Raw genomic sequence first — 23,021 nt, 5'->3', positions numbered from 1 at the left:
CTGGATGGCCTGACACATTCTCAGAGTTTTGACTGGACGTAACCGGCCTGACCTCGGGGCATCCTCCAGGACCTCTCATATTTCAATTTGGCTTTCGCGTAATTGTTCGTAGGGGCTCCAAATTTCGTCGCAACCTGCTCAGCAGTCATGCCCGATTTGGCCGCCGCGCGCGGGTAGGTATCCAATCCAATTCGGGTATCTTTGTTCGACATCTGGCTGTATTGAAATTTGAAGATATTGCGTGCGACTATATTGGCTTCCCGAAAGCAGCCACAGCACGCGTAGCAGCGCTTACTGTAAGAGGGCCAGACCTTTTTACCCACCTTGTACACGGAACGCCGTCGCCCGTCGGAATGGGGCTTGGGTCGATAGGGTTCAATTCCGGTTAGCCAATCTTTGCCGTAGCGCTCCGAAGTTGGTACGGCACCGTCACGGTGTGCTACGGCCTATAACGGCCAGGTCCGGCAGTGCCTCGTAGCAGTAGCGCCTGCTCTGGCTAACTGTGGGTGAAGTACCGTTGAGGTACGGCACGACTGATACGGCTTAAGTCCGGCCGTGGTGCGGGCGAGCTCCGGGATGTCGTTTCAGCTCCAGTAGGTCCCAGACCTTTCCCGTACTTCGGTCGGAGTATAAGTTCCGGAACTAGCCGGAGTAAAACCATATACCTACGGCCCAGACCAATTTTCCTGGCTGGGAAGCTATCAAAGCAATACCAAATACCAATACGACCCCTACGACGTGACTCTGTTGACCCAACAGAACCCTGGGCAATGACTTAGTCAGCTTAGTAAACTTGCCCAAAAAACATGGTCGAAAAGGTTGTTTGTAAGGCAGCAGCACGTACCCAGCCAGCAAATTTGGTCTGGGCCGTAGCTGGTTTTACTCTGGTAAGCTGCGGCATTTGCTCCGGCCGAATTTCAGGCAAGGTCTGGGGCTCTACTGAAGCTAACACACGATCCCGGAGCGCACCCGGACCACGGCCGAACTTAAGCCGTATCAGCACTCAACCATACGGCTGTGGCTGAAGTAGGTACCTCAACCGTACTTCAGCCACAGTATAAGCCAGAGCAGCTACGATCGGCAGCCGAACCTGGGTGTTCCGCCGCTACTGGCCGTAGGGAGCTGGACTTGAGCCGTGGCAGGTAGCCGGACTTGAGCCAGATTTGGTAGTCCGAAACCATACCAACTCGGGAGCGCTACGACAAAGGCTGGCAGCAGCGGTGGACCACCTAATAGTTCACTTTCACGAAATTATTTTTTTTGCAACGGATTTATGATTTTTTATGTTCAAAATAATCAGCAAAGAAAATAAAACCTTTTTATAACAAAAGATTATTTTCTATATTTTGATATAGGAAGAACTTTTCAGTTTCTGTAAGGCACACGCGATCCAGTATGAAAAGAGCATGGGTCCCGAAAAATCTTCAGAAACAGAGAAATTATCGCAGCCACCGGCATTTGGGCGATCTGCTCAATCTGATAATGTTCCCCTGAATGTCCTAATTGATCAGTACGAGAATTTCTCTAGAGTTCTCGTAGATAATTTCTCTACTTTCTGAAGAATTTTCGGGACCCATGCTCTTTTCATACTGGATGGAAATATATGCAAGGCACACATCCTCAACGCAAGACACCTTTTTCGGGACGAGAAATAGAATATCTTTGCCTAGGGTGATCGTTGGGCTGTAAAAGCTCCTGATTTATGCTCGTCTCAGCCCAAGCTACGGAACTGCTATTCCAGTTCAAAACCCATGTTAAAAAGTGAACTATTTCCTTTAAGGGGGGGGGGGGCACTGCCGACTTTTGGCCCCATTCTTTCCATGCAACGTCCATAGGGCTAATGTTAAAATGCCAAAATCAAAGGGGGAACGGTGCCCCGGTGCCCTCCCCGTTCCGCCGCCTATGGAGGCTGGCTAACCGGAATAGAGCCATATCGACCCAAACCTCGGCTCTGACGGCGTTCCGTTTACATCGGCTCAAGTCTGGTATGCCGGAGTTGCTGGGGCAAAACGGACTTGAGCCAAACCAAGTTGCTGGCTGGGCAGTACCTACTGCTGTTTTAATATTTTCCGTTAGAGCGAATGAAAAAAAGAATCGTCTGGACCTTACAATTAGGCAAAGTAGCAGCTCTGAATCTGGTAGCAGATTGGTGCTACCATTTCTAAAATTGCTTCGACCAGAAATAAGACGACATTTCTAAGCCGGTAATTTCGTTTTTAAAATTTCTTATAAAATAGAAATAATTTTATTTTATCTTGTTGCGTTTTTATTGAGGACATTTATGTGAAAAACTCTGCTGTTTTTTTACTATTCGAAAACATTTTACTAGATCTTGCACCACTACAGACGTTTGTAAAAAATACATTTATGGTGCATATTGTCGTTGGTTTGTCGCGGTTGTGTGTGTTATGTGGTGCGTTGGGGGATGACGAAAGGTTGTGGAAGATACTTTTGGATTAGTGTCATCATTTGGGATTTGGGATAAATTATTCGTGAGAAGTAAAAATGATGATATTGCGGACATTCTAATCCAAGAATAGACGGATTGTTACAGAGTTAGAGCCACTGAGACTGCGACAAACAAGAACAAAGTTCCTTGATCCCGCCCATCGAGATTGCTCCGGTCACGGTCGATAAGGTAGGTCATTCAAGCCGACAGAAGTTAAAATGAGCTACAATTTGGTGCAGGGTAAATTGCCATAAATATCATTATTCATTGTCCGAAATTAAGATCTAACTTGTGAGACTAACTCTGTGTATCAAGTATTGTGTTGGAGCAGGAGCCATTGTGAATCTGAACGCCAGGCAATCTGATAATGATTCCACGAAGTGTAAGATTTTAATAGGTAAATAATATGTTGATAATGATATGCCTTGAAAATAATAAATATCTTACATAATTGGTCTAGTTGGGTACCTGTCAATAGTGGAGTACCACAAGAATCTATGCTTGGGCCACTGCTGTTTTTAATCTACGTGAATGACGCTCCTGATGTCCAGTCTGCAAAGTATGGCAATTTCGATGAGATCTCGTTGGTGCAGGCTTGTTCAGCTGGTGCGGATTTGGTGTGGTGCAGTGCCGATTTGGCCTGGTGCGGTGCAAATTTAATGAAGTGCATCGCGGAATTGGCTTAGTAATGGACGTAACAGACCTGATAAGATAGTTGAGGAAAATCGAAAAAACTGTGAGCTTCGAAGTTTGACATCACGTAGGTAATTCATTGTGCTCTCTGGTCTTAATGAGTGTGCGGTGGTCAGGACGGACTGCTGGTGCACGTGGGGCCATCAATCACGTGTGTGGCCTGCAAGTTCGCACTCTTCACACTGTTTCGACACGAAACGCACCGCTCCGATCTGTGAGGCGCCGGCGGTAGAGTGTGAGATGAGCACGGCAGATGAGATGGATTCAAGATTTGTACGACTGATAGGAGGGCCAGAAAATCACCCTTCTGCCGCTTCAAACAGCCAAATGAGAACATTTTTTATCGTGTTCGTTCGGCGCAGCTAATAGGTTGTGTCGAAAGAATCTGATTTTGTTGCATTCTGCACCCTGCAGCAATCGTAAACGAGATGCGCTCGGCTCATGAAAGGGTTTAGCGGCGTCACTCGGTGGCAGGTAGGGCGAGATGTGCATGGCTGATGGCAGGCCTTGAGACTTCAGGCCCACGACTTTGCCGCGGCCAAGGCCGCTAAGTATAGTCAAATCCGCCGTGAATGACTTGCCTTTCAGATTTGTTGTTCGATACGGCTGATGACCGATGGAGAAATGCCGAAAATGCATGCATGCGATGATCCCACTTCTTGCCGTTCATATTTCTATTTCAATAACTCAGTCGGTGACACACCAGGGAAATAAGCTAAAATTAGAGCGCTCTATTTATTGCTTCCGCTACTTCACCGTCTCCCATAGGGTCCTGTGTTGAGCTGGTGTCGAGGCTCTAAAAATGACGCCGATTTTTGCACCCTTCTCACGAAAACCGCTCGGACCGCCTGGAAACTAATTGTTCCGCTCTAAAAATTTCATAATCGACGGGAAAATGAACGAGGAAAAGATTGGTCCTGAAATAATTCTGAGCTCCCTGTAGAACATATCGAATTATGGCTGCAAACTAGGAGCATGTTAAAATCGACAAAACAATACAAATAAACTTACCGGGATTTTTTTATTTTCCATGCATCTGTGTATGAAATAAATCACTTTTTCGGAAAGATCACCTTCTGTTTAATAAATAATTCCACAATTGCAATCGAGAAAAAAAAACATTTCTGCTGTGACAGTAGTTTGGCATTGTGCCAGTCGTGTGGCGTGCACGGTGCTGCGTGGTCGTTGGGGCGGAGTTGTGAGTATTTTCGGTGTTTTAAATGGTTGATGGCCATTTGAACCAGCTTTATATTATTTCCTACCAATTTCTGCATCAAATTATTGCTTTGAAAGACCATTGAAACCCCTTATCTCTTCATGAAACACGATCATATTCATCGTCGACGAAAATGGCGCGGGACTCCAGATGTGTTTCGATCGAAATAAATCGTAAATTAAATAATATTCGATGGTAAGTATCATATTTTAGTGACACATTTTCATAAAATAAGGCATAAACTTTGCAAGGAAGTCAACATTGGATAATTGGATTCTTATTTTGCTCACATATCCTTGTAGTAGTCAAATTGCTCAATTGTTACATAAATGTAAGTATATGTTTTGGCTTGATGTTTGCTGTGAAACCACCCAGCCACTTGCTGGTTGAGTGGTTTTCTGATAATTACCTGATAATCATTTCTCCTTTTCCTTAAAAGAAACTAAAATTCGTTTCAAAGTAACCTTATTTTAGGAAAGGCGGCTTGCTCATTGACATTTCATGTTCTTGTTTTGTTGTTGCTGGCAGTATTTTGATACAATAATGCAATATGATTTTTTTGCAATAATAAAACCTAAGACAAACTTAGTTAATGCGTCAATCAAACACCCAATAGAAAGATTGTGAGTCCTTGTCACGTGAAGCGGAATATTCTATGAATGTGTTTTATAGAATATGCCAAATTTTAAATTAATTTATTATTTGATACTGATAGCTGAGCATGTGAATTATGCCACAATATAATTTCATTTGCTGGTTTTGAAATAGCCGGCAGTATTTTACTTCAACAAATGTAATATACATGGAATACATGTTGTTATGTTATGTTAAAAGTTTAATAACAGCCAACAGAAGGGGGTGTTTCAGCAGATAATGTTTGTACCTTATGCATTACCTTTCTTTTCTGCAGGACCATGCTTCCGCTGGGTGGTCGACATTTGCCTCCTGAAGAAGTTGAGCAACATGAAGACCACCAGATGAGGTGTCTGCAGTTCATGTGGAACTCTGCAGACTACAAGTGTTATGCCAACCACAACCAAAGTGCTGTGATCATGGAGGCATGAACCTCATGACAACACTTCAGATTTGCAGTTGTACCAAAGTGTGATTCAAACCACCTGTGGCATCTCACTCAATGCGTGGCCGTGAACAGTGTGATCATTGTGCAGTGTTCAGCTGCATCTGAGACATTTATTAGTTAGTTGTTTTGCAATTAGCCACCAAAAGCATTTTTTGGGCTGGCTGCTGTAATTTGTTGTGCACTGCGCAATGGTAGTGTTTTGTCACTTGTCATTGTCAGTTGTGCATGTTGCATGTTTCTCTCCCCTCGGCCCTCATTATCAGTTAAGTGGTGAATTGGCATCACTCGGTCTCCCCAGATCTTCATTGACTGTCTGTCAACCACCTAACTTGAGATGGTATTTGCTAATAGTGTCAGAAAAGAAGTGAATTGTAGACATTTTTAGGAATATGAGCTCCGTTTCATGCGTGTTCCAGTGGTCATTTTGTCACATGCCCCATAGTGTAATAAATGGAAACTGTTGTTCCCTTTTGAAGGTACTCGCGGATGCAGAAAGCGTTGGGCCTAATTATCAAACGCTCCCTCCTATCAGCGACGCACGAAATCGACAAATATAATCCTTTTTAGAACAGGAGGAAACGAAAACTTGTGAACATAGCTGTACCTACAACAGTGCATAAGGAATTGAAATTCTGGGAGTTTTTGAAATTCGGAGAAACTCAAGTTGTCGACAGGTATGCCCCCTTGTACTTTAAAGACCGCCTAAAAAACAAACGTCTACAAATGAAGGCAGTATTCGTATGTTCGTTGTAATTGCAGCAGCCTAGCAACATGCATTGCGGTCCGATGGCGAATTACACTCGTGCTCAAAAACTATGCCGGCAACTACCAATGCACTTAGGTCATAGGTGAGGAGAGGAAGGGTTATGTCAAATGTCAACATCATAGAAATGGCTTCATCTATTGAGCTGTGCCTATTGTACATAATTCAACCAATCTATGCATTTCGTTTCTTGCAATCTACTCATGCTTTCACTCCAGCTTCAGAGTAATCATCCCACATTGTACGTCTTAAGATATTGATTTCTATGGCGGTTTGCAATTGCTAGCCACGTCTTATCTCAGTTTGGTGGCCCCGCATCGGCCCACTCGCCCGCTCTAAAATTGACGTACGGAGGAGGATGGTGGCTTTTATTTTAGCTTCTCCGCTGACTGCGGGGAGCGCCGTCGCCGAGGTAGGAGCAATAATTAGCTTATGTTTGGGACTAATTTCCATGCTTAATTAACATTTTAATGTTATTTTAATTAATTCATGTTAATCTTTGACGCATTCCCTTTCTATTGATACCATCCACCGGTCTGAGAAGTACTGCCTTGCTGCGTAAGGGCTGATAAAAGATCACGCTTTTAGGGGTATCTCTTCAACATGGGGCAGGAGCAATAAATAGAGCGCTCTAATTTTAGCTTATTTCCCTGGTATGTCACCAACTGAACTGGGGCCTTCACAAGTTGCCAAGCCGTTCAGCTAAATGGCAGTGTCGACAGTCGACATCATTAGGGTAACCATGGGAGTGCATGGGACATGGCACAATAATCACTCTGGATGTATCGCCAAGGGCAAGTACCGGATAGGGTTCTTGTATTGGCGTGACATGCTTTTTGTTCTAGTCTTGCAGTGCAATTATTTCTCGTTTCACTTTCATACCACTGAGAGGGCAGGCTTGTGGCTCATCTCAATAATTGAGGTCAGTGTGGCTTTCAACTGGTCTCTTGTGCTAGTTCGGAGCGGATTGTTTGTACTCTCGGCCGGCTTTGGTGCGGATTTCCCGCCCCTGTTTGAAGGATTGGTGCGGATTTTGAACTTGGGCCGGTGCGCCTCGTCAACCTGCAAGCCATACTTTGCAGATTGGCCTGATGCTGTGCAGTGCAGCATACAGATGTTTGCAGACGACACCAAAATCTACCGTCCACTGAGTAGCTCGTCAGACGCTGAAAGGTTGCAGGCCGACTTGAACGTAACCATCAACTGGTCAGACGTGGCAGCTCCACTTCAATGTAGAAAAGTGTAGGGTTCTGCACATAGGGCCACATAGGGCCATTCATGTAGGGCCAGCGAAGGTCAGATGTACTCCATGGGTGAGGCGCAGTTGGAAGAATCCACTGTTGAGAAAGATCTTGGTGTCCTGGTCGACAGTGAGTTGAAGTTTCGGGAGCACGCTGCAGCTGCGGTGTCGAAGGCCACACGTGTTCTATCAGTGATTCGCAGATCTTTTGAATCCATCGACACAGAAACGCTCCCAGCCCTTTTCAAAACACTGGTCAGACCAGACTTAGAGTATTGCTACTCTGTCTGGGGCCCAATCAGTCGAGCAGACCAACGAGTGGAGAGGGTACAACGAAGAGCTACCAAGTTGATACCAGCGATCAAGAACCTACGGTACACTAAAAGGCTCCGACGTTCAGGTCTGCCGTCACTCTACTACAGGAGGCGACGAGGAGATATGATCGCGATATACCGGCTGCTGCACGGTGGAGTCGACCTGGATTCGGAGCTGTTTATCACGCCAGCTGCCGCTGGCCCCACCAGAGGCCACGCCTGGAAATTGAGGAAACCGGGGGTTGAAACAAGAACGAGAAGACTCGCTCTTGGAGTCAGGGTCGTAAACGACTGGAACGCCCTACCAGCATCGGTTGTTTCATCTCGCTCCTTGAATGCCTTCAAAGCCAAGCTCGACGCCCACTGGTCCCACCTCCAATGCACCATTCACATCAATGATGTGACATAGTGTGGTATGATGACAATGAGGAAGTGACACAGTCAAGGAGCTCGATAAAATAAGAGTCAAAGGCCAAGTGGTTCTAAATCTCGTACATCGTAAGTGTAAGTGTAAAAATTAGCATTGCCACTAAATTACTTACTTATGAAGTAAGTACCTGGTGACCTGGACCTCGTTTCATAAAGCGAGTCCGTAACTTACGCCGGTTTTTGGTCTTTTATTGCAAGTGCATGTGAAGTGATGACGATAATTTGAATCGTTGAATTTATTTATCTTGCAAGCAAGAACAGAAGGGAGAAGGGGAAATAAATTTATCTCTTCACATGCACTTGCAATACAAGACCAAAAACCGGCGTAAGTTAGGTACGGACTCGTTTTATGAAACGAGGCCCAGGTCTTATCCATACAGCTTCTTTATTGACCCTTAGGTAGTGGTCAAACATGTTACAGGTATTCTCATGACTACAGCCTGGGTGGATCCTGAGTGTCTGACCTTGTCATTTCCTGTACTTTGAACATCCACTGTCTGAGGTTTCCTTGGCTGAATTTGCACTGGATATATGGGCCGACCGACTGCAGTGTACTGGCCGTGGGCCAATGTGCATCCTATTGGCTGAATTTGAGTTGTTATTTATGTCTTTCATTTGGCCTAGTGGATAAGGCATCAGTCTTTTACTTGATTGGAGGAAGTTTGCAGCCAAGAAAGTCAATGTCGTTTGAGCCACGTTTCTATATTCAGCCAGCGGACACCTAGCGAGAGGGGCCATGCTAGACCCAGGGGAGGACTGTGTTACCAATTACCTGCAATTCGTCACACTTTTGATTAGAAATATCACTGGTGAACCGGGCACGGGCGAATTCTTGATTAAAAAAAAAAAGCTGTAGCTATTCATGCCAGAGATGAGGGAATTTCCTGAAGAAGAAGAAAAAACAGTCGTAACCCGGCATGCATTGTCTCGAGACCTGGGGCTACCTATATAGCACCGGAACAGAGCTCTGTCTGGCCACTGACCAGCTGCTCAGCTGCTCTGTGGGCCGAGTTGGAGTGGCTAAGTCATCAGCCGTGGTTTGGTTTCAGGTGGCATCACCTTGCCATGCTGATGAATATGGGAGATGACGGGAACGACGTCAAAAGAGTCGTGATCTCCGAGGACGACCTCATGTCCATCAACAAGGAGGCTCTGCTCAAGATATGGAAGAGGCAGGAGAAGTACATCACTTCACTGGAGCAAAAACATCTGGCAGAAGGTAGGCTATGAGTCAGTGGCTGCTTGTCCTCTCTAAATAGTGCAACTGTTTTAATTCTTGTTTATACTAAATATATGTCAACTCGTCAGTCTTGGTACTGTCTGAAAATCAATTGTCTCATTTTTTTAGTGCTTTTGTAGAAGCTTGATTACTTTGTCTCAAGTGAACTTCGAATAACATATGGCCAGTTCGATTGGATGTGAATTAAGTATATTTAAACTAGATAATTGTTTTCAATAACAATGTTAAAGCAGCTGCCCGTAATTAAGAGCCATTCTTAGGTAGCACACCTATAGGTATCCAACCTTATCCTAAGAAATATGAACTTAAAATGGGAGTCGAAAATGGGAAATTAAAATGGGAGTCTGCTACTGAATATGATTATTATCTATTTCCATTGCAGTGAAAGATCTGGAGGCGAAACTGCAGACGGCCCTCCACGATAGTCAGAGGAAGGAGGACCTCATGGTGATGAGATTAAATGCCAAAGAGCAGGAGCTGCAGGATTACATGGTGAGTGCTCGTCTCGGACAGACCGGGCTGGCTGATTGATCAGAGTTGGCACGCCGTGGTCAAATTTAACCGTGTCCTGAAATATTGCTCGACACTTGACAGTCGAGCATCATGTGCCGGCCTCCCAGCTGTCGTGAGTTCCCGACCTGGGCCAGTTTGTGCGGCGTTGCAGGCGTGGCTGTCTGCGGCGCGTCAGCTGCCAATTATCCCAGTTGCCGCATCCGTCAGTGGCGCTATCAGCTGCCCTGTGCCGGGCGAGCGCGGCCACTGCCGGGTGCGGGCCACCCCTCAGGGACACAGACAGGGCGGCCACTGCCGCGCGCGCGGGGGGGGGGGGATCCAGCGCCACATCTGCTAGACCTATCGTCCCTGTCGGGTTCCTCTCAGCTCCGCCGTTGGCCACAAACGGCGTTCATTGACTTATAGTTCTCCCCGATCAGGGCAATACACATGACACTGTCAGCAGGTGCGCAGCAGCACTTTCCATATTTTTTTTTGGGGGGGGGGGTGGAAATGGCCAACGGGACGAGTGTGTGGCCAGTACACGGTACCTTTACAACATCAGTGAAATGTCAGCTCATTCACATGAAGCTTCGAAACCTTGACATGCTTTATTTCAGGTATTATTACGCCTTACGTGTGTGCCATTTTTATTCAGACGATTTTATCGGTGCCAGTTAGGTAACAGCCATAAGAAGAGTGACGGTTCTTAAGCTTTAGCGTTCATCTCATTCGTTGTCCGATTTGTGGTTGCAACGGATAAAATGCACTGAATTTTTAGGGTGTGATAATCGCAATTGCTCTTTTGAGCGAGGGCCTTGTTTTTTTTTAAACATAACCGCTTTCCCCATTATTCGACGATCTTGTATTTCAGTTACCGACCACTGTATATTATCGTTCACACATGCGTTGTTTGTTCGTTTCAGAACCAGATCAGCGAGATGAAGTCTTCCAGCGCCAACTCGGCCGTGCGGAACCTGCTTCTGGACCCGGCAGTGAACTTTATCATAGAGAAACTAAAACGGGAACTGTGTGACACCAAGGCCAAACTGGAGGAGACTCAGAGCGAACTGTCGGCATGGAAGTTCACCCCGGACAGGTGTGCTCTCTCGCCACTATCCCCGCGCTCAGCTCCCCGAGATGTGCCCGCGCCCGCCCGCGCGAGCGACTGACATTTGCAGCCGCGGGGCCGGCGGCGCCGTGTCCGAGGCCGCGCCCCTCTGACCGGCGACCGGCCGCACACGGACGCTCGCGGGGCCCGCCAGGGCAGCTGCTGCATGACTGTGATAGGAACGTCCGGCCTAGCCGACTGAGTGTAGTAACGAGTCTTTCATTCGGTGATTCGAGAATGCGCCTAGGTTTGAATTATGCATTGTGTGTGGGGCACAGTCGGTTCATGTTAGTTTATGAGCTGTGGGTTCACCTGGGTAGACATGGCCGAAGGTGCCAATTGCTGTTTATGTGGCCAATAATCCCCATCCATTTAGGTTTGTTATCCTGCTGTGATTGTGGCATGCATACTGTGCTAGTTATTCGTTTAAGTTTTGTTGACTTTGCTTTTGTGAAATCATTTTCTTATTCAACCAGTTTTCGCCTAATGTTTAGTTTTTTTCTTTTGCGGTATTCATTTTCAACTTTACTTCTTTTAGAAAAAAACTAGTTTCTTCAACCAGCATTTTTGGAAGTAGTGAAACACACGTAAAGACGAACATCTTAGGGCTACAATGTTCAAATTTAAAAAAAAAACATTGCTTAACACGATGCTTGTTAAGAACCATTTACTAATCGTTTGTATCATATCTCGAACTTAAGCATCGCAACTTCGCCCGTCAACTTCCCAGGGTATAAATGAGTCGCCTGAATATTCAAACGTCAACGTTTCTGTTAGGGGTCTATCAACAATATGTTTAATACCTGGTGTCAGCTCGTGACCGTCTACCTGTTTTGTCGCCTAGTGTCACAACTCGCCACCGATACTGTCCAACGTTTACAGCCGTTTGGGGCCTTCGCGCGTTATTTCTGTAAGCATGGGTATGCGTGTGGTGGCGTGAATGGCTGGTGGGCGACTGGATGAGTGAGTCTGAATGGTCTTCTTACGTCCTCTCGCCTGTCTGCTTCGATGGCGCCTATTTAACCGCAGCCACATTTACAGCCATTGCCACGAGTTGCCGCCAGAAAGCGCCCCGCCGGGGTAGATCTCCGAGCCTCAGTGGCTCCTGTGATAGCGCGAGAGCGGTGCACGGAGCGGATCCGCGCTCCGCCGCGGAGCCGGTGCTCAGAGACGCGCGCGGTGGCTCGCAGGCAGCGGTGTGCGCGCGCTGGCAGGTCCCGGTGCAGTGGCGAGATGCGCGCGAGGCGAGCGGCGTTGGTGGTGCGCTGGCGGCTTTTGTGGCGTACCAGAGGCGTTGGTGGCGCGCGAGGATCGCTTGTGTCGCGGGGCGCACGCAGTGCCGGGTAGCAGTGCTTTCCACCGGCAGCAGTGCCTGCTGGCCGACCGGAAGGTCAGCGGTGTCACGATCTATCCAGTCTCGCATTGCCTCTCCAAGTGACGGAGCTCCGTCTTCTGCCGGGGGACGTCAGCCGCCCGCCCAGCGTCTGCCAACTCCTTCACCTGCCCATTGCAGGCACCTGCGTGCATCCACATGTGAGCGAATTTCGCCGCGGAGCCCGTGGCGCCGTTGGAGGGCGTTAGTGCCCCGAGAGGGTATCGAAAGTCGTGCTCGCGCGCTCGGGGACAGTGGTGGTCGATGGTGCTCGCGGTGGTGCGTTGGTGCTGGCTCGGTGGTGCGGTGTGCGCGGTGCTCGGCTGATCGCGTGGTGCGCCGTCGGTGGCCGGTGGGCGGGGTGTGAGGCCGGCTGGCGGGTCGGAGAGCGCGCGGCCGGTGCGTGCATGAGATGGCAGCGCAGCGGTCGGCGGAGTGTCCGCGGTTCTTCAGCGTCCCGAGTCGCGGCGAGCGCCGGCAGGGCAGTGCTCCTGAAACGCAGTGCTCCTGAAAGGCGAGTTATGCCTTGCGCCAGCTTTTGCCGAGTTCATTTGTGGAAAGTGGCGGTCATCCCACATCAACAGCAGCAGCTACTGAGAGATCGACAGCAGCGGCGGCGGCGGCGGCGTCCCCCTGGGCCTCCGCGCCCCAGCCTGACATGACCACACGGCGGGCCTCCGTTCGTAATGCTAAGTGTGCTCTGAGAGTGGCGGCGCGGCCCGGTCGGCCGGCCGGCCGCCGGTTGACGTTGCCCCGCCCCGGGCAGGCTGGTGAGTAGCCGCCGCTGACGGCGCCCGGCCTCACCCGCGTCTTTGTGTTGCACACTCTGAGCTGCCGCCTCACACACATAGCTGCTGCCGCTGGCGCCGGTCACCTGTGTGTGCCATGTTTTCAGAGGGGTGCGGGCCGTAACGCAGCCGCGGGGAGCGGGTCACTGTCCGTGTATGGCTGTGTGGGTCAGTGGCGCCCGGTGTAACCCCCCAGTGCGGTGCGCGCGTGAATTCGCGGCCGGCCTCTAACGCCGCCCCACCCCGCTGCGTTACAGCCAAACGGGCAAGCGTCTGATGGCCAAGTGTCGGCTGCTGCACCAGGAGAACGAGGAGCTCGGCAAGGTGGTGGCCTCTGGCAAGCTGGCCAAGCTGGAGACGGACCTGGCGCTGCAGCGCAACCTCACCGAGGAGATGAAAAAGGCCCAGTCAGGTGAGCACGCCGCCAGGAGACTGTGCCCGTATGGTGGCTCTGTGCCATAGCCCGTATGGTTGCTCTCCTCAGCTGTCGTGTTGCTCTGCATTTGCTATGGTACATTTGCTCACTTCGTGAGTTCCAGAATATGCTTATGGTTATAGTCATCTGGCAGTCTGCGGAATCTGGTATTCATAGTTTATCTGTCATCCAAGGAGGGGCACGGTCTCTCTGTGGCGTCCATGCTGATTTAGCTACTTTCAACTGGCCACACCACAGGATCGGTTTGACTTATTCAGGACTTACGGCGTCATGATGGGAGAGTTCGTTTGACCTATTAAAGGGATCTGTATACGATTTATTTGAATGTTTGTTTGCCTTTTTTGGTGTAGTCTTTAAATTATGTCCAACTAAACTGATATTCTTTCTAGCATTGTTTACTTCCAATCAGTACGTTACCAATTTACCTACCTGATAACTCTAGGATAGAAAGTAATTGTACGTGACCGTGTGCCATGACGCATATGTAGAAATTGGTGAGCTGGTTTGCAGATTACGAAGTGCCATCTCCAGTGCCGGGTGTGGCCCTGTTCTGACCGAGCCGCCGTGTACCGGCAAAGATAAATGAGTCCTCTCCCCGTGTGGTCCTGTTCTGACTGCCCAGAGTGTACCGATGTGGCTCTGTTCTGAGTGCGCCGCCGTGTGCCGGCAGAGATGGACGAGCTCGTCCAGGAGCTGGACGAGGACATGGAGGGCATGCAGAGCACCATCCTGCACCTGCAGCAGCAGCTGCGCGAGGCCAAGGCGCAGGCGGCGGCCGCGCCCAGCTCCAACGGCGTGTCCGCCCAGCCGGCCGACGACGCCAGCGCCAGCGCCGGCGCGCTCAACGGCCACGCCGAGCCCGAGGCGGAGCCGGACGGCGAGCAGCCGGAGCCGGAGCCGGAGCCGGTGAAGGAGCCGGCGGCCGAGCCGGAGCCCAGGACGGCAGTGACGGCGGGCGGCTCGCCGCCGGAGCCGGCGCCGCCGCCCGACAAACCGGAGCCGCCGGCGGCCGCCGAGCCGGAGCCCGCCGACCGGACGAGCCCAGAGCCGACCGGGCGGCGCCGCCGGCGGCGGGCCGAGCAGCCCGAGACGGGCGCCAGCCCCGAGCCGGGCAGGACTAAGCGGCGCGCCGCCGCCGCCGCCGAGGACTCGCCCGGCCGGCGCGCCAAGCGGACTCGCTCCTCGGACGATGGCGGCGCGCCGGCGGCGTCGGCCGACTAGCGGCGCCAGTGTCCCCCCCCCCTCCCCCGAGCGGCGAGGGCGCCGCCACCACACCGCTCCCCATGCCCGCGACGCATCATCGTATTATCTTACGTTTTCTATGAGCCGTGTTATATTTGTGATGTTAAGTTCAGTCTGTCTGCTCGGAAAGCAATTTCTAACGGTCATCCGCGCGCGCATGTCCATTTTATCCCGTCCCGGGCCTGTGCTATTCCACGTCAGATCGTGGAAGTGATCGTGGTTTTAACGGATGACCATGTTATGTGTACAAACTCGAATACATAAGTATTGTGATGCCGAACTTGTCACGACTGCCCATGTGGTTTCAAACCCAGCATATGGTTAGCATCCTAGGTCATTTCAGGGGAGGAAGCTAGGGATGAACTGCGCTCGTATGTTTGCCATTACGGTATTATATCGGTTGCTCGGTGTCCTTGGGATGATCCTGGCAGAACCCTTGAGATGAGCAATCGCACTGTTCCTTAGTTCACAAGATGTGCCGGTGTTTGGTCATGATCTTCGCAATTAGGAATTCGTGAATTCATGTGTGCGCAGACATTCGCAAGACATGCTTCAAGATAACGCCAGCCTTCGCTTTCAGAGGTCGATTTCTCGCAATTTTGACGACTGAAATCCCGAATTTTTAGCAGGGCTGACCCTCTCCGCCTCGTCTGACCTCGGCCATCATCGTGTCCGTCTATCTAGCAGCAGATTGGCGGATGTGCCATCGTCTAGTGTATCTAACCGGAGCGTAGTGATAGCTGGAGATCAGTAAGTCGGATGGCGAGCAATCAGTTCTTTTTTCTATGAAGGGGGAGTGCCTCGCTTTATTGGTAAAGTAATCTTGCCTCGCTCAAGAGCAATCCCGGCTGCCATGGTACACTAGCGCCACATACATTGTAACACCACCACCCGTCACACCCCGGACGAGACCCTCACAGCAGAGGTCGTACGTGGTCCGACCACCCCCGAGGTCTGCTGGCCGCTCTCCGTCACTCACTCATCGATCAGAGGCTTTAACTGTTATACGGTCGCCTACGAATTGCTGACATGAACACACACCCGACATAGGCGGCGAAACGCGACCCGACAGCGTATTCATCGTAATTCGTGTAGTCAGCAGCACTAGTCGACCGCTCCCGGGCCATTCTGGACATAGGCGGCGGAACGGGGAGGGCACTGGGGCACCGTGCCCCACTTTGATTTTGGCATTTTGACATAAGCCCTATGGGCGTTGCATGGAAAGAATGGGACCAAAAGTTGGCAGTGCCCCCCCCCCCCTAATTGAAGATGTTCCGCCGCCACTGATTCTGGACAGAGGCCCGTTCAGCACAATGTCGTCTATCTCACCAAGCATATCGCACTGCCCACCCTGTCGCTAGCAGTGTACCGACCGATCAGAAGCCATGTAGGTCTGCGCTTTTCGAGACAGGTTCTAATGGACGAGAGGCGCTTCGCAGAGGTGTGCGGGAAGTGCAGGGGTGCTCGCAGTGAAACAGACGACCGTAATAGAGCTGGGTTTGTAAGAGATAGAGCATTGCTTTCACGCACGTCTTCTGCCCTGCAGCTTAGCACGCGGCCTCGCCAGTCTGTACAGCGGCGGGGTAAGTAATGCTGTCATGTTGAAAGGGCTTTCAATAGGTCAGCAACCTTACTGCCGTGTGCACTGTGATTAACCCTGTAACCTCGCCACGAGTCACCAGCCGGCTACGCGAATAACGACCGCGACTCCTTCCACTACATCAGGCCGCACTTTGTCCGTTTCCGCGCAGACAGCCCACCCGTCCCCCCCCCCCGGCTCCCGCCTCTCTCCCCCCATTCAAAAGCCGGCGTGCGTCGCTGCGTCCGTGTATTTACTGTCCCTCGGGCATGGAGCGGATGATGTCGGAGTCGCCCGGGTCCGTGATGGCCATGCCGCACACGCGGAAGTACTTGCCGCAGGCGGTGCCCAGCTCGATGTTGTTGCCGTTGTAGTGATGCACGCCCGTCTTGGCCAGCATGGCGTAGTACTCGATCTCGGATTTCCTGCGAAACCCAGCGCAGGGTGAATAATGAACAAATAGCAGCCTGGGACACCCCTATGCCCTGAAATACCTGTGCATAAAATTCTAAAAAAATCGATTAACATGAAATTTGATGGCATTATATGCCCATGAAGACATGAAATAATTATTATTACAGGTATAATTATTATTGTTAGTATTATTACTATTATTACTATATCAGTAGTAATATAATTATTATCAAGTACTGACTGAGCAAAATCCATTTGTGAATTTTCTTTCTTAAAAAATGGGTACCATTCCTACAATGACAAAAGCCATACTGATTCTCTTATAATTCGAAATTTGCTAATCGAAATAGCCTTGCAAGATACAGTATGGCTTTTGTGTGTTGTTTGAGACTTCTCCATAGACGTTCAGACCCATGGCATGGGCTGAAGGTCTACTTCTCAGTCTCACCTAAGGGCAGGGGTGTTGCTGGCAATGATAACAAGCTTAGCTTTGCCCAGGCGAAGCTGCTTCAGCGTCTGCTTGTAGCCAAAGCAGTATTTGCCAGACTTCATCACCAGGGCCAGCCTTGAGTTGATGGACTCCAGGGCCTTCTTCTGCAATACACAACACAGAGGGGAGTCAGGTCACAGCATTATGTGGGCATGCAAACTTCCATGGAAACACCAGGCTCCTCTGAGGGAATGCAATGAAATGTCTCGTTTTATGTCAACAATCAGGGACTGGAGATTTTGGCAGCGTACCTACTAATCACCATGCACACTACCATGCAGTTAAAATTAGAAGGTCAAAAGCTGAGAGATCAGACATACCTGCTTCTTCTGGGCCACCATGGTTGCAGCTATGTATCTGAAAAAGAAGAAATGGCAGTTCAACCATCAAGCATAAGGTCTTTTGCTTCATCTTACAAACATGAGTTTCAATCTGAATATACACTTCACTGTGTGTAACTAAGGAATTTTGAAGAAGATAATAACTGTAGATGTTGCTTCATTTTAAATTGCTTCTTTATTCAGGCTTAACCTTCTCCAGACCTGTTAGTTTCTACAACAGCACCAGCCGATGGGAGAAGGGGGTTACACGACCCCCGTTTAGCCTGATGGAGTCGAGGGCCTTGTGGAAAAAATGACCGTTTAGACCATTATGAAATGCAGCAACTGGTTCACGATATTACAGCCTCAGGTCAACTGTTGACCTCTAGACAGGTCAAGTGACCAAAGGCAAGGATCAACAGCCTCAAAAAACGCCACAGAGCGATGTTGGCACCATTGTATTCTCCTGGCTCAGGCCCAGACTGGAAAAAATACACGTTATGCCGAATATGTCCGGCGTAGTGGCGGGATTGCGCCGAAAATTTCAGCGCAAGTCCGGCGTAACTTCACATGCGCCGAATTCAGCGCATGGCGGCGGACGAATTTTTCGTCGCAGGGCAGTCGCATAATTTTTTTGGCGAAAGACGGTCACTGAATTTATGCGGTACGCTGGTCAATCTAGCAGCAGATTCTCCCCGCCGGCGGCTCTGGAGAGGTTGGGGGACGAGACGTCCCTGCCTCGGTCGTCGCATGCTCAAACTGGCGAGCCGCCCTGAGTCTACTCAGCGGAGGAACGGCCTCCCAGGTGAAGCCTCAACCTTCGGCGTAGAGATTGGTATGGAAAACCTTGTTGAACGTTGCCAAGTGTCGTTAAGCAATAGCAGTGGGTTCCTGCCCCCTGCAGTATCGAGGGGAATGAGAGCGCGGACGACCTGGCAAAACAGGCGGCCGCCCTGCCCTCAAACGCCCGATCGCTGACCAGGGCGATTCATTGTGCGGCCTCACATCAGTGGCGCGACAACTGCCCAGAATCACTATTCAAGCCACTCTTCAGGAGCACGTCGTTGCTCCCTATCCCCGTAGAGGACTGAGAGGATGCCATTTGGGAGCACCAGATGCTCGCTCCAGTACGGCAGCGAATTGGCTATCTCCACTCCGCCGTGCCCCAGCAGTGCCCAGACAACCGGTGCCCAGCGGCGCTCTGCACCGTGAGCCAAAAAGAGGCTGATGTGCCGGAGCACGTGCTGCTCCGCTGTGGGCTGCCCGGCCCTCTCTGGCTCCCGCCTCCTGCCGAGGTATTGGGTTTACGAGGAAATAAAAAACACATTCGGACGCTCAAACATGGGAGGACGTACAAGGCCCCAAAACATTCTGTCTGGTTGATCTAGCATTGATCAGTAGATGTGCACATGTGCTTTATATGAAAAGGGCTTAATTTTCGCACAAATAGACACGTAACTTTTCAGTCGGGGGAGGTTTGGTCAATCGTTGTCATTTTTAGCACGTGCTATTTTTGTCACACGTGCTAAAAATGACAACGATTCTGCTATTTTTGACAACGATGAGGCCGATTTCACTCCTCAGCGAGGAAATGAAGATTTTGGAAAGATAAACACTGATTTTGGAAAAGAAGTGCTGCCACCTGGTGCAAGACGAAGAATCCAGCTTTAATATGCCTGTTATTTGTATGGTAGTTTGTTTTGTGGCCTGAAGTTGGAACTTAAAATTGAAGCATCCGAAAATGATCGATATTGATCGAAAACATGATGTTGATGAAAAAAATAATATTTTAAGTTGAGAGAGGAGGCCATTTTATCCAGATGCAGTAGTTTACTTCTTGAAATTATTTTTGCTAATGACGGCTGCTAATTATCCCTCATTACATGGCAGTCGTCGTAAGCAAAAATAATTTCAAGAAGTAAACCACCGCATCTGGATAAAATGGCCTCCTCTCTCAACTTAACATATCATTTTTTTCATCAACATCATGATTTCGATCAATATCGATCATTTTCGGATGCTTCAATTTAAAGTTCCAACTTCGGGCCACAAAAAAGGGTATACTTCAACGTTGGACTACCATACAAACAACGGCCATATTAAAGCTGGTTTCTTCTTCTTGCACCAGGTGGCAGCACTTTTTTTCCAAAATCAGTGCTTGTATTTCCAAAATCGTGATTTCCTCGCTGAGGAGTGAAATCGGCTTCATCGTTGCTAAAAATAGCTGATAGCGTTGTCATTTTTAGCACATGGTTGCCAAAAATGGCATGTGCTAAAAATGACAACCATTGACCAAACCTCCCCCAACTGTTTTGGCGCAAATCACGCAGAAATTTCTGCGCAAAATCGCTTGTGCCGAATTTTGGCGCAAGAGGGTCTTAAGGGCGTCCGGCGTAGTGTATGGATATTTTCCAGTCTGGGCTCAGGCGCATCAAATGATATACTTTAGTTTGTGAGGGCAACCTAAGGTGTTGACCACAGGCCACGTATTGCTGGCCATCATAATATTGTGCCGGACTGTTCAACAAAACACTGCCGCCCAAGGTCTGTGATGTCACATTCGACAGAATATTCTGCTGAGCCTGAAATAGGCCTCAGCCCATACAAACTACAGCCATAAAGCTTCATGAAGGGCAACAACCTAGAGAAAATAAGCAATTAAACGGCACTGCGCGAATGGAATATAGTAAAAGAAAATCTCTTAATTTGCAAAATGAATGAGAACAAAAGCGAAAATCCAAAAATTTCAATACGAGGAGCAGAAACATAACCCACCACGATCGGATCACAAGCCGGAAAGAAAGACGTAGAGATGATCGTGATGAGTAAAACAACAAATTATGCTATTTTGGTTTCGATATTGATCTGCTTAAAAACGTTCATTTTACACTGTAAAAATACTAAAAGCAATTTCAGGCAAAATCTTAAGTATATTTTGATAGACTTTGCAACTGAGTGAAACGGGTGAGACACGTCATCACTATTACTTGTACTTTCACGCACTGCTGCTAGATGACTCTAGCAGCTGCGCCAACTATTCTGTTATAGATGTCGCCTGAGTACGCTTCGATCCACCTCCACTCCCCCTGTCCCGTGGGCATGACTCATACTACCGACCACGGACTTTAGGGCCTTGCTCGAGACGCACAAATCCTTCCTAATTCCTTCACGCTAGCATTGATCGATCCCGCTGCAGATCTTTCGTCGCCAAGTCCAATACGGTCGCCTTCATCCGACGTGGGTTTGCTCCTCAGGGACAGGGGAGTTCTATAGCCTTGAGGGGCAGGCTTGCACCTAACGCCAGCGGACTGGGTCACGGGTGGCCTGTCCATTGTGACGGGCCCAGCTCCGGCGACGTATCAGCGGGGCCGCCCAGACCAATGTGTGCCCCTAAATCCCAAATGTAGGTATCCGTATACCTACCTATTCCTAAAAGAAGACCGAATGCCTACCTGCAACGATTGGTATAAGAACATACAAGCACATTGCACATGGGGCATTCAAGAGACAAAACTTATAATATATTTAACCTTTGACACCGTCAAAGCTGTCGATCAAGAGCTGACATTTTGCCGGACAATAAACGACAAGCTTATCGCCAGCGAACAGGCAATTGTGGGAACACTGCCAGTATAACCAGAGTTCCGCAGAGTGCAGAACAAGAACAACATAACACGATAGCTGCAATCGTCAAACACTGAAAGGGTAACTGGTGAGGGTACCGTCCAGGCCGACGTCAGGCTCGCCGCGCAACTGGCTGCTGTCCCACCGGTCCCTCAGAGCCGGAGCCGCCGCTCACTGCTCCATGAGTGTGAAGTTGTCCCAGCTCGGCCAGCTACCGGCGTCGCCCTCGCTCGGGTCGCCGGCGTCGCCCATGAACTGCAGCATGACGATGATGTAGGTGATGATGGCCGACCAGATGCTGAGCAGGGTGGCGCGCTGCAGCCGGTACAGGCCCAGGTCGGCGGCCACCTCCCGGTCGGCGGCCAGCGCGCGCTGCAGCCGCTCCAGGCGCGGCGCCAGCTCCGGTCGGAGCTCCTCCAGCCGGAGCAGCAGGTCGCGGCAGCGCGCCAGGCCGGCCAGCAGCCGCTCGCCGGCCTCGCACGGACCGACCAGCGCTACCAGAGCCGCCCACGAGTAGGAGGCCAGCATCAGCCACGAGAGCGGGTCGGCGCCGAGCACGAACATGTCCCTGGCGGCCACCACCATCTGGATCTGAGTCAGCACGCCCAGCAGCATGACGGCGGGCAGCTCGGCAGCGGCGGCCGACGCCAGCAGCGCCTGGCACTCGGAGAGGCGGCGCTGCAGGCCGGCCGCGCGCAGCAGCCGCCGGACCGAGTCGGCGCCGTCCCGACGGGCCACGGCCGCCGCCAGCGTGGCGTTCAGCGCCGCCTGACCACTCTCCAGCAGACCGGCCGCCAGCAGGAACTTCACCGAGACCAGGTGGAGGCTGCAGTAGACGACCGTTACGAGGATCAGCAGCGCCGCCTGGTACAGGGAGCCCGACCCGGAGCCGCTGAAAGTGTCCACGTACAGAGAGATATTGGAAAGTATCGATACAAGGGGAGCCATGATCACGACGATCCAAACGTACCAGACGGACGGCGGAGGGCTGGGCTCGTTTTTGTTGCGGAGCTCGGCGGCGTCCTGCAGCAGCGGCAGCAGCTGAGTCAGCAGGGCGGCGTACCGGCGGCGGCCGCTGACGAACACGGCCGTCAGCGCCGCCCACAGGATCACCACGCCCACGCCGAAGTAGCTGGTGAGCACGCACGCCCTGATCCAGTGGAGGCCGGCTTCCAGCAGCAGCCAGCCCTGGTGGAGGTCGGCCAGCGCGGCCAGCGCGCACACGGCCGAGGCGGCGGCGTACAGGAGGGCGGTGTAGAGCAGCGGCCGCCAGCCGGCGCCGCCCCACAGACCGGCCAGACGCAGCAGGCCGAGCAGCAGGCGCGCCGAGCGGCCCACCGCGTCCGCGCCGCCCGGCCTAGTCGAGCGCCAGCCGGGCTCGGTCGGCAGATGGGCGGCCTGGTCCGTCGGCAGCCACTCGGAGGGGTCGGAGGCCGACAGACCAGCAGAGACGCTGGCTACGGGCCGGCCGCGGACAGAGTCGGGCGAGCGCATCTCAGAGGATAGAGGAAGAGCAGCAGACAGAGCGGATAACTGACACGGCGGGGACTAGCAGACGGAGCGGAGGGCACTCAGGAGGGCGACGGCTTACACAGTAGTGACCGGATGCACCCACGACCGGCCCTATATACCACCACGGACGCATCTACAGGTGGGTAATCATCTTTTGCGCAATTTGATGGATAAGTTCACCCGGTCGCGTCATTCAAACGTACACCAAAACTGCCG

The 23,021-nt window shown here is 50.8% G+C and overlaps 2 protein-coding genes across 6 annotated transcripts; one reads left to right on the top strand and one right to left on the bottom strand.

Moving 5' to 3' along the window:
• Positions 1-2,395: 2,395 nt before the first annotated feature.
• Positions 2,396-15,140, top strand: LOC122391685 (pre-mRNA-splicing regulator female-lethal(2)D-like). Of its 2 annotated transcripts, XM_043385850.1 has the most exons (6): positions 2,396-2,638; positions 9,235-9,404; positions 9,808-9,917; positions 10,844-11,016; positions 13,446-13,600; positions 14,295-15,140. In XM_043385850.1, exons 2-6 carry the CDS (start codon positions 9,251-9,253, stop codon positions 14,843-14,845), a joined length of 1,143 nt encoding a protein of 380 aa, XP_043241785.1. In that variant the 5' UTR covers positions 2,396-2,638; positions 9,235-9,250; the 3' UTR covers positions 14,846-15,140. The 2 variants fall into 2 exon arrangements, with proteins under 2 accessions (XP_043241785.1, XP_043241786.1); XM_043385851.1 differs by lacking the exons at positions 2,396-2,638; positions 13,446-13,600; positions 14,295-15,140 and adding an exon at positions 12,070-13,164 and having other exon boundaries at positions 9,251-9,404; positions 10,844-11,254.
• A 1,537-nt stretch (positions 15,141-16,677) lies between these two features.
• On the bottom strand, positions 16,678-20,649 carry LOC122391684 (60S ribosomal protein L30-like). 4 transcript variants are annotated; one of them, XM_043385847.1, is made up of 4 exons: positions 20,445-20,649; positions 17,670-17,706; positions 17,308-17,453; positions 16,678-16,870 (listed from the first exon to the last, which is right to left on the bottom strand). In XM_043385847.1, exons 2-4 carry the CDS (start codon positions 17,688-17,690, stop codon positions 16,699-16,701), a joined length of 339 nt encoding a protein of 112 aa, XP_043241782.1. In that variant the 5' UTR covers positions 17,691-17,706; positions 20,445-20,649; the 3' UTR covers positions 16,678-16,698. The 4 variants fall into 4 exon arrangements, with proteins under 4 accessions (XP_043241782.1, XP_043241783.1, XP_043241780.1 ...); XM_043385848.1 differs by lacking the exon at positions 20,445-20,649 and adding an exon at positions 20,409-20,430; XM_043385845.1 differs by lacking the exon at positions 20,445-20,649 and adding an exon at positions 20,395-20,417.
• Between the last annotated feature and the right edge of the window lie 2,372 nt (positions 20,650-23,021).

Source organism: Amphibalanus amphitrite, unplaced genomic scaffold, assembly GCF_019059575.1.
Source record: "Amphibalanus amphitrite isolate SeventyFive unplaced genomic scaffold, NRLGWU_Aamphi_draft 000449F_arrow, whole genome shotgun sequence".
Lineage (NCBI taxonomy): Eukaryota > Metazoa > Arthropoda > Thecostraca > Balanomorpha > Balanidae > Amphibalanus > Amphibalanus amphitrite.
Note: the sequence above shows the minus strand (reverse complement) of the source record. Positions and strands in the feature narration are given on the sequence as shown.